At 34.9% G+C, this 16,441-nt stretch overlaps 2 protein-coding genes across 8 annotated transcripts; both read left to right on the top strand.

Moving 5' to 3' along the window:
• The first annotated feature begins 748 nt into the window (after positions 1 to 748).
• Positions 749 to 13,686, top strand: LOC104117582 (E3 ubiquitin-protein ligase COP1-like). 7 transcript variants are annotated; one of them, XR_001973508.3, is made up of 15 exons: positions 749 to 1,325; positions 3,569 to 3,646; positions 3,845 to 4,024; positions 4,708 to 5,064; positions 5,148 to 5,305; positions 5,401 to 5,466; positions 5,711 to 5,789; positions 6,114 to 6,269; positions 6,382 to 6,480; positions 7,073 to 7,177; positions 7,373 to 7,552; positions 7,866 to 7,976; positions 8,079 to 8,313; positions 10,969 to 11,062; positions 13,622 to 13,686. XR_001973508.3 is itself a non-coding variant. In XM_009628648.4 (13 exons), the coding sequence occupies exons 1-13, from the start codon at positions 999 to 1,001 to the stop codon at positions 8,247 to 8,249; spliced, it is 2,043 nt and encodes a 680-aa protein (XP_009626943.2). In that variant the 5' UTR covers positions 749 to 998; the 3' UTR covers positions 8,250 to 8,680. The 7 variants fall into 7 exon arrangements, 5 of the variants coding, with proteins under 5 accessions (XP_009626943.2, XP_009626942.2, XP_033517531.2 ...); XR_011408051.1 differs by lacking the exons at positions 10,969 to 11,062; positions 13,622 to 13,686 and adding an exon at positions 8,762 to 9,113; XM_009628648.4 differs by lacking the exons at positions 10,969 to 11,062; positions 13,622 to 13,686 and having other exon boundaries at positions 3,869 to 4,024; positions 8,079 to 8,680.
• LOC104117583 (inositol diphosphatase DSP1-like) lies at positions 10,533 to 14,499 on the top strand. The gene is made up of 5 exons (XM_009628653.4): positions 10,533 to 10,846; positions 10,969 to 11,062; positions 13,622 to 13,682; positions 13,789 to 13,832; positions 13,939 to 14,499. Exons 1-5 carry the CDS (start codon positions 10,620 to 10,622, stop codon positions 14,122 to 14,124), a joined length of 612 nt encoding a protein of 203 aa, XP_009626948.1. The 5' UTR covers positions 10,533 to 10,619; the 3' UTR covers positions 14,125 to 14,499.
• Positions 14,500 to 16,441: the final 1,942 nt, after the last annotated feature.

Here is a 16,441-nt window from a genome sequence, read left to right as displayed (position 1 = left end):
CAATTTGTGGCTAAGTTTTTTTAGTATCATCATCCCCATCACCATGCATTTAATAGCTAAATTGTTTCCTTGGTCACACAATTTATGATAAGTTATTATTCTGAACAAACTCTAAAAAAAGTTTAACTTGTATATTTTATTATTTCATTTCTAAAAACATTTGATTAAAAGATCTTTAAAAACAACAACTAAAGAGCTTTGGAAAACAAATAGTAACTCGTAGTAAGATTTATAAACTAACGATGCAAAAAATCCGACTGATCAGATACATATGTCACTCATTTTCATTTATTAATTTCTTCACATCATTTTATGTGAAAGTGATTAATCTGGCATAAAATCTTAAGAATTAAAGAAGACTTTTGACCTATAAGGCAAATATAATGGAGCATACATATTATCTTTCTACTGAAAAAGATAAGTATGAAACTTAAGAAATACTTTGTCCCATTTTATGTATACATATTTGATTAAATATAAATTAAAATAAAATTTTAAAAAAAACAAAAATCTTTTGAAGCGTAAACCTATTTGACTGAGTATAAAAAAAAATTTAAAAAAAACTTTGAAATTTATAGTATAAAATAATTCATAAATTTTTGGTCATTTTTAAGAGGCTAAAAAAGCAATATATTTTGTTTTTTTAAAATATATTGTATTGACAGCAGCCGAAAAAACACTTTTCGGCTACTTGTATGTGCAGAAAACTATATATAAGGATTACAAAAAATAACGGCAGCCAGAGATATTTATGAGGCGGTCGCATTAACAAGTCTCTCCAGTTTTGAAAATACGCGGGTACCCGCCAACGTGGTCCGTTTACACCCTCACAAAAACTCAAACATAAACACACACACACACACACACACAGAGTAATCATCTCTCTCTCTCAGTCGCCGATTTCTTCATTCGTAAGCATATATACATACATTAGTACATACATATATGAATTCAGATTTTTAGCAAAATTGATTCGAACCTTAGCTTCAACAGTAGTGATGGGAGGAGGAGGAGAGCGTTCAATCGGAGCTTTAGTTCCGACGGTGAAATCGGAGCCGGAGAATGCCGGTGAAACTTCAGCACCGGCGGCAGTGACGGTGGAGCTTCAGGAGCAAATTCCGGTGCCGGAGAAGGAAGAGGAAGTGGATAAGGACATGTTATGTCCGATATGTATGCAAATTATAAAGGATGCTTTTCTGACGGCGTGTGGACATAGCTTTTGTTACATGTGCATTGTTACTCATCTTCACAATAAAAGTGATTGTCCTTGTTGCTCTCATTACTTGACTACTAATCACCTTTACCCTAATTTCCTACTCAATAAGGTAAAATTTTCAAGCTTTTTCCATAAATTTGGATGTTTCATGTGAATTTTGCTTATACATGATGTAACGTATACCGGATTTGAATTTTATGGGTTCAGATTCTAGGCCAATGACCTCAAATGCTAATAACCGGGGATAAAAACTTACCCGCACCTGGCCACATATCTTCACATTCACTCTTATTACTAAACTATAGTAATTACTATACAATTTCACCTTATTTTATAATTTAACCATGATAAATGGTTTGGTGTAAACACCGGTGCAGGTCTAGTCTGAAATTGGGTTTTGTTGAACCCATAGCTTACACCGTGGATCAACACCTGGTAATTATCAAATTTATTTTGAAATGTACATGAACGAAGACAAAATATAAAAAAACATGAACGAAGACAGAAAATGTATTGTATGTGACTTCTGTTAAGATCAGCATGTTGTGTAGCTTTTTAGGCATTACTGGGTAATAGTACCTTTTAAATTGAGAGCAGAATTTAAAGCAGATGAGATGAATTGGACTTCAGGCGCTTTTTTTAAAGGTGAGATTTTTGATGTACCTAGAAGAATTATCATGTTCTGATAATACAACTATAATGTTTTGAAGGAATCTGGTTTCATCCTGCTTACCTGCTGTTTTCGTATAACTTGGAAAAGCCGAACAAAAATTGGTCTTTGTGAGCAAGTCCAATAGGAATTAAAAAAATAAAGGTTCATAAGGAATTATCATGCTGGCCTTTGAATGTCATGGCAAGACATTGATGTTTAATTTTGCTCAAAATTCTCAAGTCAGCTGATGATTACGGGTATTAATGATTTACCAAAGCTATTTTATATGCTTCCTCAATGACAAATATTGGTTGGAATACATTGCATTTCTGTGGCTGGGAGGAAGTTCCCTTCACTAGGATGAACAACTCTCTATATGGACTTTTTGAATGTATTTTATGGTATTTTAGAAATATGTTTATTATATCAAGCTGCTCAAGTTATTCCCAAGAGAGATAGTTTTACGTATCTCGGGTCTATTATCCAAGGTAACAGGGAGATTGACGAAGATGTCGCACATCGCATCGGAGCGGGTGGATGAAATAGAGGCTCGCTTCCGGTGTTTTATGTGATAAGAATGTACCGCCAAGACTTAAGGGTAAGTTTTATAGAGTGGTGGTTCGACCGACTATGCTGTATGGGGCTGAGTGTTGGCCAGTCAAAAACTCTCACGTGCAGAAGATGAAAGTAGCAGAGATGAGGATGTTGACATGGATGTGTGGGTGTACCAGGAGATATAAGATTAAGAATGAAGCTATCCGGGACAGAGTGAGAGTAGCCTCAGTGGAGTACAAGATGCGGGAGTCGAGGCTAAGATGATTCAGACATGTTAAAAGGAGAAGCATTGATGCTCCTGTTAGGAGATGTGAGAGGTTGGCCATGACGAGTTTGAGAAGAGGTCGAGGTAGGCTTAAGAAGTACTGGGGAGAGGTGATTAGACAGGACATGGCGCTGCTTCAGCTCACTAGGACATGACCCTTGATAGGAGAGTGCGGAGGTCGAGCATTAGGATAGAAGGTTAGTGGGTAGTTTCTTAGTTGCTCACCGATAGTCTTAGTAGCACGCATGTCCCTTCATATTCTAAGATTTTTATTGCGTTATGTGGTTTTGTTCGTCTCAGGTATTGTATTCCTTGTTGCTATTATTTGGTACTACTTATTCTTTATCTCCCTCTTTTTCTTCTCTCTTCCTTTCTTGCTTTTCCTCTTCTTCTTCTTCTTCTTCTCACCCTTTTCGAGCCGAGCGTCTATTGGAAACAGTCTCTCTATCTGCATTAGGTAGGGGTAAGGTCTGTGCACAGACTACCCTCCCCATACCCCACCTGCTGGGAACATACTGGGTTTGTTGTTGTTGTTTATTATATCAAGCTTTACTTCGATTAATTCATAGATATAAATGTACCCGACGTTACTCTGGTTTGATCTGTATCTCCCCTTCGAGTTTTTGTTGTACGTTTTTACAAATTCTATCAGACTATCACAACCCTACAATGGGCTAAATTTTGGAGTGAAAACTTGATTGACAAACCTCTTATTCTAGTTTTTATTCCGTTTGTTTGCATTTTTCTTCTCTTTGCTTCTTTGCTTTTGTTTCATGGTCATTACTTCACCTTTTTTATAGTCTAATGAATGTTGTTAACATTTTGCGAAGGTTATTTGCCAGTCAAACCAAGTTGTGTTAAAGTTTTTTCCATTGTGTAGTTATTGATGAAGAGATCTGCTCGCCAAATGGCCAAAAGTGCAACACCTGTGGAACAACTTCGTCAAGCAATACAGCAGGTCAGATGTGCATGGAAAGTTAAACAAGCTTTGTCCATTAAACTTAGTTTTGGTGGAGAGTGTTCCTGACTTTGTATTTCAGTTGCTCTTTAGTCAGGTTCTTTGTTTATCTTCTTGCAACTGCCATCTTAGCCTCAGATGAATTTGCCTTTTAACTCTCTGCCAGTGTTTTGGGATTATTTCCATATATCTGTTCAGGATTCTCATCTGATTCTTAGGCAGGGATGCGATGTGTCCATCAAAGAGCTGGAGAGTTTATTATCACTACTTATGGAAAAGAAAAGAAAAATGGAACAAGAAGAAGCTGAAACAAATCTTCAGATTCTGCTTGAGTTTCTCCAGTGTTTAAGGAAGCAAAAAGTTGAAGAGCTTTATGAGGTTTTGTCTTGAACTTCTGCTGACTTGCACATTTCACTTTTAGTTTGAGCTTATCTGTTGTCAACTTGAAAACTTATTGTACTTTATTCTATTACTTCACATCCCTCCTGCAGGTAGGGATTTGCTTTTCTTGTACAATATCTTTGCATTCTAACCGAAGAAAGAATATTTAATTGAATATTATAAGGGGAAAAGCAACATATCGAGTTGGTAGATACCTTGAGCATGCCTTTTCCGTCACTTAATGTGACATATTTTTGCAATATAAGTCGTAAATTTCAGGAAAAGCTCTAACTATCTTCTGTCTCCTGTAACTTGCTAAGAAAGGAGGGTGCATATTTGGTTATTATTTGAAAAGATTAAACCCATGTGACCATGTCTAAGAGTTCCCCTTTTGTACGTATTGTTTGCATTTCTTTCATTCTTACCCATTTTAAGGTGATTATATTTGGAGTGCTCTTACAAATCGTCTTCTTTGTTAAATTTCTTCTCTAAAAACTGTAGGGTCCTTACAAATACATATATATATATATATATATGTATGTGTGTGTGTGTGTGTGTATATATATATATATATATATATATATATATATTGTATAGAATAGACAACCTTAATCTCATTTCTCTCTGCTGATTAATTAAGACTCAAGCAGATTATTGATTGTATCCTGCACATTTCCTAGATCCAAAATGATCTCAAGTACATTAAAGAAGACATAAATGCTGTGGAGAAGCGTAGAATAGAGTTATATAGGGCAAGGAGTAGATATTCAGCGAAAATGAGAATGCTAGTAGATGATTCTTCGGCAATGACAGTCAGGCCTTCATTGGGAGATAAGGAAAGTGGTGCAATTGTTTCTAGTTCTGTCGGTTCACAAGAACAAGTTCGTGTTGGTACTACACAGACCAGGAACACTGATGCAGGAGCTCCTGGGATTTCTCAACTTGTTCAATGGAAGGATGACCACGGTGGATCAGATTCACAGCATCCTAATCAACCTGGACAGGCAATAGCAAGGAAAAAACGTGTTCACGCACAGGTCAATTCTGTAATTTATCATTGTGCTTGTTGATGTTGTTCATTGTTCATATGTTCTCTTCTTACATGTTCAATTGTCAGCAGTTCAATGAGCTTCAAACCTGTTACCTGCAAAAGAGGCGCTATTGGGCAAGACAGCCAGAGAAACAGAAGGAAAGGGTAGCAAATGTCATGAATAGAGAAGGTTATTCTGCGGGACTTGAAGATTTTCAATCTGTTCTGTCTACCTTTACGCGATACAGGTTCATCAGTTTTCATCTAATGATTTTTGTATTGACTTGAAATTATCCTATATATTTGGGCTTATGGCTTTTTTCTACTGTGCTTGTTGATGTAGTCGTTTGAGGGTTGTTGCTGAACTTAGACATTCTGACCTTTTCCACTCAGCCAATATAGTTTCAAGGTACGAAGTTCATTGCATTTAGAATAATTCAATTATATAACTTACTTTTTGAAATTAGAACTAGGGATATTCGGTTATTGGAAACTATGGTACTCTGACTTACTTTTTTCTGGATACATTATAGCAATCCCCTTCTTTAAGTATAAACCATTGATAGCCAAGAGGTTTTATTTGCTCTTACTAAGCCCAGTACAACTCTTTTTTGCAAGAACTCTTGCCTCACAAAATTTCCTCTTTTTGACAGTATTGAATTTGACCGAGATGATGAATTGTTTGCTACTGCTGGGGTGTCACGAAGAATTAAGGTCTTTGAGTTTGCATCGGTTAGTTCATGCTTCGTGAGAGCTTTCTTAAAATTCTGCAAATTTTCCTACCAGAAAACCTTCTGCTACTAGTTTAATGATATGTCTATTAGTTAGACTTGACTTCTAGCCCCCTTTTTCTTCTCCAGATAGGATTTTGAGATTTTCATGTGCTATTGATATAATGAAATGTTTTGGGAGAAATCAGTGTTCAGTTTAGTTGAACTGAGATTATCACTGTTCCTAGTCAAAATAATTTCAATAATTTGGCTAGATTTGAGTTTTTTTATAAAATCTGCTTTCTTGAAAAGATAGAAGGTAATTCTTGTATGTTCTCTTTATCAGGTGGTAAACGAACCAGCAGATGCGCAATGTCCTGTTGTTGAAATGTCTACACGATCCAAATTAAGTTGTTTGAGCTGGAACAAGTGCACTAAAAACCAGTTAGCAAGCAGTGACTATGAGGGCATAGTGACGGTTTGGGATGTTACAACTCGTCAGGTAGTATCATCTTCCAGATGTTTATTTTGTTCTTATATCTAGGTCATGAAAAGCACCTTTATGTGGATATCCACTTATATCTGATGAGATAATATTACACTTTCTATTACAGAGTGTGATGGAGTATGAGGAGCATGAAAAACGAGCATGGAGTGTTGACTTTTGCTGTACTGAACCTTCTCTGCTTGTGTCTGGTAGTGATGATTGCAAGGTAACATAGAACTTCAAGCTATGTGCTTTTTCCTCTAATTGAGATGTTTCTAATCTGATGTTTGGAGTGACAATCATATTGTGTCTGAAAGTTGACAATTTTGACCAAGTGAGGCAGATGAAATTGGGATTTATATATATTGGATTTCTTTTCGCCCAGAGATCTTAAGTCAGTGTGTCCATTTATGGTAGGAGTGACTATCATAGTTTAGTTTATTCAATTTCTCTTGTAAAGTATAGGGATAAGATACAGATGATTCATCTATTTGCAGTTTGACATATTCTGATTAAGGTCTGGTTCAGAAGCTGGACATTAAGTTGAGAGCTTAAGATCCTCAGAGTGGTCGACAATAGTTACTTCCGACATGGCTTATTTTCCTTGTATATGTAGTCCTGTATTATAGAATATATATTAGGTTTTGTACTGAAGTAAAGCACAATCCTCAAATGTGAACAATGTTGGGTGCTGTGGTTTGCGCCTTGTGTGGTCCAACAATGGAGTTAAAGTGTGCTAAACCGAAAGAACAAAAGTTGTTTTGGCGAGTTATATACTTGTAAAGATTTGGAATAAGCTTAAATTAATTTCTCAACAGGTCAAAGTTTGGTGCACGAAGCAGGAAGCCAGCGTTCTTACGATTGACATGAAAGCTAACATTTGCTCAGTGAAGTATAATCCTGGATCCAGTGTTCATGTAGCTGTAAGTTCTCATTTCCTTTTTACTTGTCCCCCAAAAGCTGTTTTGGGTCCCCCAAAAGCTGTTTTGGGTCCCCCAAAAGCTGTTTTGGGTCCCCCAAAAGCTGTTTTGGGTTCCCCTTGCATCAATGCATTCAATTATAGTATCTTATGTTAAAGGGTTAAATTCTATGCTAAAGCATGATCCGATATCTTGCAGGTGGGTTCTGCCGATCATCACATTCACTATTATGACTTGAGAAATGTTAGCCAGCCACTGCATATTTTCAGTGGGCACCGTAAAGCTGTTTCTTATGTAAAGTTTTTATCCAACAATGAGTTAGCTTCTGCTTCAACAGATAGTACATTGTGTTTGTGGGATGTCAGGGAGAATGTTCCAGTAAGTAATCATGCTCTGGTCATTTTCTCGATTTGAATACAGAAATTAATCACATTTTGCTCTCATTAAGATATCGCCTATCTAATTCCTGAGAGGCAATTAATCTGAGAAAACCATTGCAATACGGACCATAGGCATAAACTAAAAGGAATTAGAAAAAAGAAAAAGTGAGGGACGGATAGGAGAGGTAGATTATAGTTTTGCTTAATGCTGGTTCTCACTCATATAATGTAATGAAGTTGAATTGATATTCTCTTCGACAGACTTGTCAAACTTCTGACCAGCATTATCCTTGTTCTATTTTTAATTTCAGCTGCATACTTTTAAAGGACATGCAAATGAGAAGAACTTTGTGGGGCTTACAGTAAACAGCGAATACCTTGCATGTGGCAGTGAGACAAATGAAGTGTTTGTTTATCACAAGGTATATTTCTGAAAGTATTTGACAACGAGTCTCATTATCCAGATACATGAGCGATGGAACATCATTTTCCAGTACTTAATCTAGTTTGTAATACATGTACAGGCAATTTCTAAGCCAGCAGCTTGGCACAAATTTGGTTCTGATGATCAGAATGATCCAGATGAGGACATGGGATCATATTTCATCAGTGCTGTTTGTTGGAAACGTGACAGCCCAACAATTCTAACGGCAAATAGTCAAGGGACAATAAAAGTACTTGTCCTTGCTGCTTGATATAACATTTGAATGATCGATTAACATTTGACTGATGAAGAGGCTTGCTAAAGAAAGAAAGGAGGTACGAGTTCTCTACAGCAATTCTCCGGTGTACTACGTGAATAACCAGAGTATTAGGCTAACTTTGGTTTTTGATTTTGGTGGTTCCTTATAGCCAAGTCTGTTAGCTTTTGACGGGTGATTATACAGTAGTCGCATAATTCTTATAGATAGTATGTATCTCTTCTCTGCGGTTCTGAATTTAAAAGAATGTCCTAGATTCAGGAGTTGTGTTTATAGCATCTGGAAATCAAGATAGCAGAGTGAAAATTGAAGTGAAAACATGACAATGGTAGATTTGCTAAATTTGAATTGCTTACTTGTTTGTGCAAAAACTATTTTGCCATCTGATTTAGTGATTTAGATAATCATTTTGCCACTCATGCCAATTACCAGGAGTCTTTATTAGTCTCCATTTCTATTTTGCCATCTGATTTACTGATTTAGTGATTCAGATAATCATTTTGCAGGTCTATTCTGTAAACATTAGTTCACACTTGCCACTCATGTCAATTACCAGGAGTCTTTATTACTCTCCATTTCTACTACTCCACTCACATGGTACTAAATTGATACAGAGAATTCAAGAAATTTTTTTTGGTCCCTTTCTGTCTTATCATTATCTGATTGGAAGAAAAAGAGTAGTCAAAATTGCACGACAGTAAAGTACTTCGAGCCTTTGGTCCCTTTCTATCCTATCATACCACCACTAAGAAATGGACCTTGAACCTAATTTAATGTTCATAAATGGGTCTTGAATCTAATTCAAATCTAAAAGCTAGCTCAAGATGTACTCAACATGAAGTAAATCAAGAATTGAGACGGGTCTGACTCAACTTCCAATATAAGGAGATAAATTTCACGTCTCATAATTGATATGTGACATCATAACATATATTGCCGGTCTTTTTCAACTTGTTCTCTTATATCTTTCTTCTTCTGCCGTTAAGAAAAAAGTCTTGTTTACCCTTGACTATTAATGGAACTTCACCTTGAGGTTAATTTGAACAATAGCCAAAAATTGAGAGAGAAATTTTTATTTTTATTTTTATTTATTTTTGCCGAAGTATTTGGACACATGAAGTCTATTCATATTGCACTTGCCTCCATTTATGGCTAATGAGTCATACAGGACTCAACTATTACTCAATATATTATGGTAAAGATTTCAAGAAAACCTATAACTGAATGCCAATGGTTTCCAAGTTGGTGTAATAAAATTGGTTGAGTGTACTAATTTAGAAAGTCCCTTTCGAAGCTTTTGTTTCCTTGCCCATCTTAAAGTAGTAGTGCCCAATATTTCTTCTTATTTATCTCAAACCACAAAAATACAGTAAGTTTAACCGTCCAAAAAGGACTTTACAAATATGGACAACTTATCGCATACCAAATTCCCACTTGGCTTCTCTTACTCATCACCTTCCAACTTATTAGATTTAATGTTACTATATTTTGATCCATAAACAGTTAAACAACTAATTTAATCAGATTAGTCCAAAATTAGTCACTTCTAGATGTGTTAGGTATGAGTTACCTTATATATCAAACGACTAACTTGCGATTATGTTTATTCGATTTTGAAGCTATAAATCATAAGTTAATGAGGATACCTTATTTCATGATATATTATGGTCATAGGCCAAATCAAATTATTTTCTTAATCATCTACATTAAATTATAATTTTGCTTCAAAACAAAACATGAGAAGGCCTTATATTCTCATAATTCATAACTTATTATATACACAGAAAGCTTAATGCTTAGGAAAAAATATTAATGAAATGGAAAAACATATATAACAGTCCACAAACACCAAATTGGTTGTTATACTTTTTTGTCCACATCAATTCTTTTGATAATAAGATATAATAAATTAAAGTATTAATCAAAGTAAATATTATATTAAAAGTAATAATATAATAAAACGAGTGCAAACAATTAATATAGGATGTTGAACTTGAGATGAAGTGAATCCGCAGAGTTCAAATATAGGTTCAGCCGAACCTAATAGTTTTGATTCAAATATCATATTTTTTTAAAGAAATTTATTAAATATTTATAAATTATTAATATAGAATCCACTAAATAAAAATGACTAAGATTAATGAATAAAAACGAAATAAAATATTATTTTGCATAAGCTTCTGAAATCTAAGGAATCTAAAATATTCCTCAAGATTCCACGGAATCAAACCAAATCCAATAGCACTTGAAATTCACTCACTTTATAAGTACAATAAAATTCACATTCAAACTCTTTTTATAGTTTTTTCAATTTCCTAATCAAATACGTAATCTCTGTCTTTAACTTGGCGCCACCGCAGAGCAATGCGATTGGAAAACGGCGACGATCGATCCACGTGTCACAGTATTGAAAACTCCGACGGCGGCGCCGACGTTTCGCCGGAGAATTTTTCTCCGGCAATCGACGCCACTGAAGGACTACTCGTTCCGCCTCTCAATTTCTCTATGGTTGATTACGGTGTTTTTCGGTCTGGTTTCCCTGATATTGCTAACTTCTCCTTTTTGCAAACCCTAGGCCTACGCTCTATCATGTTAGTTGTTCGATCGTTCATTCATTCATTCATGTGTTTGTTACTTAAAGTTCGTTTTTTAATTTATTTTAACGATGTTATTGTTATTGATTTTTCTTTTTGTTTGAATATATTGTGTGTAGATATTTGTGTCCGGAGCCATATCCTGAAGCGAATGTAGAGTTTTTAAATGCGAATGGAATTCGGCCTTTTCAATTTGCCATTGAAGGATCCAAGGTATGATATAGAATGTTGCGATCATGCTATCTCGATTTGACCAAAAAAGAGAGGAAAGAACTGAAATTTTAAAAAAAGAAGACATTTTAACGTTCTGTACTGTGGAAATCGTGAGAGTTGTGGTTAAAGTTAAAAGCCATGCGATCATTATCTGATATATCAATGCATGAAGCTGTTGTAATTCATTATTTTTTTTGCATAGATCAAATAAATTTTGGAATATCACGCCAAGTTGGTGTTTCAAAAATACATCTGGTACCTATGCTGGTCGGGAGGTAATAGGTACTCGGTGGAATAGTCAATGTGAGTTCAAGCTAGCCCGAACACCACCGTCATTAAAATTTTTTTACATAAATAGTGCATAGTTAGCTTATCCGCAGTCCTCAGCCAAAACCTATACAGGTTATAAGCATTAGCAGAAGGACTTGTTTGAAGTTTGTACTAAAAAAAATCGATTCACTCTTTCTCTTTATGTGTCGGCTGTTGGTGGAAACACATTGGTGTTGCTCTCTAATTAGGTAAGTGACTTGTTTTGGAGCTATAACAGAATGTAAAAGTGGGGGTTAGTTGACTGGTTATCAAGAAGAAGCCTATTTATTGACATGGATACTTAATCAATCTGTTTGTTCTCATCCTTAATTGTTCCATGTTTGAAGTTATTCTGATTTGTATAGCATGACAGGGATAATCAATATTTTCTGACTAAACTGGCATTAGGATGCATTTTTCTTCAAGGACCAAAGTCAAAAGGTTTTGTGGTATTAGTTTGTAGGAGATGGGGTTATAAACTTTGTGGTCTCGGATATTAGTCATTTAGCAGTCCGTTGGAGTAGTCACCGGAGTGACCCTTGGTTTTTCTTTTAGTTGTCGTGCAAATGAACTAGATATTTGGCCTTTGTGGCTCAGACTCTAAAGAACTAGTTTAACCGTTTAAGTCATGCTAAAGTCTTTAACTTGTACTTGAGGTTTTCTTGTTTTAAACTGCAGGTTTTTCACGTTTTATATTCATCAAATAGGAGTTGAGATAGTTCTGTATGTGATAGGAGTAAAGAACACAAAAGTATGTGATGTGTCTGTTTTCAGATAGCTCAAGGCCTATAATATGTTTAAAGTCTTTCACCACAGAAGCTTGTCACCTGCAGCTTCATGTTGTATTTTTTATTCTATGTTTCTCTCAAGGATCTAGTTACTTAAAATTCCTCTCTCCTCTTAAATTGCACTCTGCTTTTACAACAAATGCGAGTATAGCTACAGCTTCCTACTACTGATTCCTTCTCAACCACCACTCAACATTACTTGTCGCGGTCCATACTTCATAAGGTCCTGCTGCATCTAGTGCTACTTGATCATTCTTAGCACTTATTTTGTTTTCCTTCTATTTGTTTTTACTAGATTTTAGCTTGCCTCAGTTCTTGATGCATGAACCAAGCCATGATGCATAATTGTATCTAGGGAACTACAAAGGTCAATTGAATTATACTATCATTGGCTTTAGATCTTCAGTTTGTGAAATATTTCCCTGGTTTCAGTAGTGTTACAGTACAGGTAATGCTGCAACCAAAATAATTCATAATTCAAGATAGGAGGTAGGGAGTTTCTTGTGGATTCCCAAAGTCTCAAGAAAAATTGTCCAATTTGCGCATTCTAAGTGAGATTAGGTGTTATTGTAGTAGTTGATCCTGTTGGAGTTTTGCACTTCCTTGGAGAAAATTTTCAACTGTTGCGTAGGAGATAAAGAAATTCATCCACTAGCAATAGCCAATATGTAATTGCATTCTTTTTTAATTCACCAGTAGCGGGTCATATTAGCTGTAGGACTCTCCAAAATTTGCTTATCCTGACTAATTGGATTGCTAAACAGGAAGATAACTAGATGATTGACTGAGGAGAAAAAAGGACGATTCTGTAGGTTTCTCAAGTTTATTGCTGTTAGTTTGTCATATCTATAATGTTATTTGATATATATATCCCCTAATCAAGTCTTATGTGTTATGACTGTTTTCTTTTATTACCTTCTTATCTTGAATAGCCTTAGAGGAAGTTGAATCGTTGCCTACTAAACTTGAAATCTTTCGTATTTGTCATACCGTCTTCTATGCTTTTGGTTTTTAATTATCATATGCTAGCTATGAGTTCTCTCTGCCGTCTGAATGCTGGACAAAGCTACTCTACCCTTTTTGGTCTATCTTTGTCTCCTCAACTGAGGCTTTGAGTGGTTAAACGTCCTTGTCTATTCTTGTCCTGTAACAACTTTACCACCACGTATCTGGATATTTGAAGCTCTTGGTTAAGTGAAAAGATATATTTTTATTATGGAGATGGTTTGAAATTATGATGTAAGGATTGCTATGGTCGCAGTCTATACCGGAAGGTACACGTACTAAAAACATTAGTAGCAGCATATATGAACATTGTGCTATGTCTTGTTTGCAGACATTTTAGAATTTGCATATGATATGCAAGCCGTGTATGTGAATGTTCTTATTGTTATTCTTTTCTAGTTATTAATACGAAGCAAAAATTTTCATGTGGATAAGAGCTTGACTATTTCTCATGCAGGAGCCACCATTGGTCAACATCCCAGAGGAAACAATAAGAGAAGCTTTGAGGGTTGTCCTTGGTAAGTTTGAAAGGTTGCATTTTATTTTCTCTCTTGCTTTAGTTTTCTGTCCACTAGTTTTGCTAAATGATTTGTGTATTACAATTTCACTCGGTTCTTTTTGTAGATGAAAAGAATCGCCCTCTGTTAATTCACTGCAAAAGAGGAAAGGTATTCTTTCATTTCTCTTCGTTTAAAATTTCTGGCTTTCTTATATAAATAATCACACAACATTCCTCTGACCTCCATTTTTGTCATCGTGTGGTATATGATGCAGCACCGAACTGGCTGTCTTGTGGGGTGCCTCAGAAAATTACAGAACTGGTGCCTTACTTCAATTTTTGATGAGTACCAAAGGTATGCTGCTGAGAAAGCTAGAGTATCAGATCTGAGGTTCATGGAGTTGTTTGACATTTCTGGCTTCAAGCAGCCGCCAACATTCTGTTCACATACAAAGAATTAATTGGATAAGATGTACAGTACGAGAGGCAATTTTGGCGTTGCATTTTTAACTGAATCAATTTGAGTCCAGTCCCATGAGCACTGGATTCCTCATATGAACTTTGTTTATGGTTTTCGCTAGTATCAAATTCTTCTTATCATTTGGACGGAGTTTCTCTTTGTAGGAAGTAGATGGATGTTGCTATGGCCTATGATAAAAGGGTCTCCTCCTTTCCTATTTTTTAGTGTTCATTTGATATGGATTGAGAGTTGTATAGTTGCATTATTTTGCATATTAGAGGGAAAAGGGAAAGTTGTGTTTTCTTCAGTTTGAACTGTAAGAACTTGGAAACTTGCTGAAAGGCGAAAGCTGTTATAAATTTGGGTTCCTTCAGTAGATAGTCATTTGAAATTATGTTGCTCGGATCCTCCAAAAATGTCCTTCAAAATTGCTACTCAACCTTATCTCAAAACCAACTCACCTGGAATCAATCAATTATAGTAGGGGAGTTTTATAGCTTTATCCACAAAAATTAAATTAATTAACCTTACCTACCCATAGTTTTTCTACCCACCAAGCTAATTACTCTTCTACCCATTGTAGTTTTTGTGGGTAATATTATTAGTGAAAGGAGATAGGGGAATCATGATTGTGGCTATGCTTTCATAAAGTTAAATGGAAAGTCATAAGAGGCTATTCTTAAACCATGAGATTAAAATGTGCCCATAATTTATTCTTGACATATTACGTGAGGAGGGAAGCGAGAACCTGAGAAAGCCAACAAGAGGTGAAATCGTAGGCTCCCATTAAAGTTAAGTATCGAGAAGAGAAATAATTATTATTTTCATCATCTACTTCTAATACAATAAATAATATCTCCATGGAAATCCATCTAACACCTCTTTTAAGAAAAAAAAATTGTAAAAAGCATGAGAACTTTGTTAAAATATTTAAAAAGGATCGAGTTAAAAATTTTAAAAAATTAAAAATGACCCAATTATAACATCATATTGTATATTATAACAATATATTATTGTAGTAAACTATATACTATTGAATTATATATTATATACCAAAATAGCATACAATATATGAAAATGATATTTTATGTTCTTCCTTCAACATTATATTATTACATTAAAATAGTATATTATTATGGTATATTGTATACTATTACAGCATATTGTTGCAGTATATTGCACATTATTATAATATACCGTTACAATATATTATATACTATAATAGTATACAATTGTATTATAGCTATATACTCCTATAGTATATTGTATACCGTAATGATATATTGTTAGGTAGTTGTGTTCTTCTTTGATTATTATAGTATACTGTTGCAGTATATTGTATACTATAATAGTATATTGTTGCAATATAGCTATATACTCCTACAACGTATTGTATAGCAGTATATTATTTGGTAACTGTGTTCTTCTTCGATTTTCAGCTGAAAGATTCAATCTCAAACACCTCAAATCAACTTCAAATGTAATCAAATTTCAGTATGAACTTCCAGAAATTACTATAAGCAATATTTAATAACACCACTTTGAATCAAACAAGAAATCTTCAAAAATAAAAATTGAGCTTCAAGCCAACAATAGTGTATATTCAAACACACATAAAACTTCAGATTTAGGAAGCTTACTCGAAGGTATTATAAGCAATATTTTATAGCACCCACATCAAATTAAACAATAAATCAAAATAAAATTTCAAATTCAGAAGCTTCAAGCTCAATAATGGTGGGTCTTCATACACACATAAAAATGATAAGGGAAGGAGGTAGAGCAATAGCTTGGGTTGACCCTCTTAATGAAGATCGATTTGGCAGAGAAGAAGTAGATCCATTGAAGTCCACTGTCTGGAAAGCTTGCAAAAATGAAGCCGAATGTTTTTAACATTCTGTACTTCAAATGAGAAGGCACATAGCTAATGGGTGGGTCGGGTAAATAGTTTGGGCTTCATATGTAGGAAAAGTAAATAGTTTAGGCTTGGATATTAAAGGATAAATAGTTTGGGCTTAATGGGTATAAAGTGAGATTTTTCCTTATAGTAGTACACCTTTGTGTACTTGTTGTGTTACGAATAAGCCTACAAGAAAGTTGGTTTCAACTTGATTCCGGCCCAAGAATCTTTGGGCTTTGCCCGTTTGAGTTGAAATACATTTTCGACCATGATAATATAAGCTATAGCCCAATCATGTTTAGATTCACAAGACCAGCCAATTCAAAAGAGATAATGGCTTTTGATTGGATTTGAAGCCACATCAAAGTGATATAACTTTTCTTTTAAAAAAAAAAAAATTACTTAGGTTTGCAACAAC

This window comes from Nicotiana tomentosiformis, chromosome 5 (assembly GCF_000390325.3).
Source record: "Nicotiana tomentosiformis chromosome 5, ASM39032v3, whole genome shotgun sequence".
In the NCBI taxonomy this organism is placed as follows: Eukaryota; Viridiplantae; Streptophyta; class Magnoliopsida; order Solanales; family Solanaceae; genus Nicotiana; species Nicotiana tomentosiformis.
The sequence above is the reverse complement of the archived record's forward strand: the minus strand, read 5'-3'. Positions and strand labels throughout refer to the sequence as shown.

Bases quoted from the DNA above. Each gene is read 5' to 3' on its own strand.
- LOC104117583 (XM_009628653.4), top strand. From the start codon at position 10,620: ATGCGATTGGAAAACGGCGACGATCGATCCACGTGTCACAGTATTGAA. The intron at 13,683-13,788 runs GTAAGTTTGAAA...TTCTTTTTGTAG, and splicing joins AGCTTTGAGGGTTGTCCTTG to ATGAAAAGAATCGCCCTCTG. The intron at 13,833-13,938 runs GTATTCTTTCAT...TATATGATGCAG, and splicing joins TTCACTGCAAAAGAGGAAAG to CACCGAACTGGCTGTCTTGT.
- LOC104117582 (XM_009628647.4), top strand. From the start codon at position 999: ATGGGAGGAGGAGGAGAGCGTTCAATCGGAGCTTTAGTTCCGACGGTG. The intron at 7,553-7,865 runs GTAAGTAATCAT...TTTTAATTTCAG, and splicing joins ATGTCAGGGAGAATGTTCCA to CTGCATACTTTTAAAGGACA. The intron at 7,977-8,078 runs GTATATTTCTGA...ATACATGTACAG, and splicing joins AAGTGTTTGTTTATCACAAG to GCAATTTCTAAGCCAGCAGC.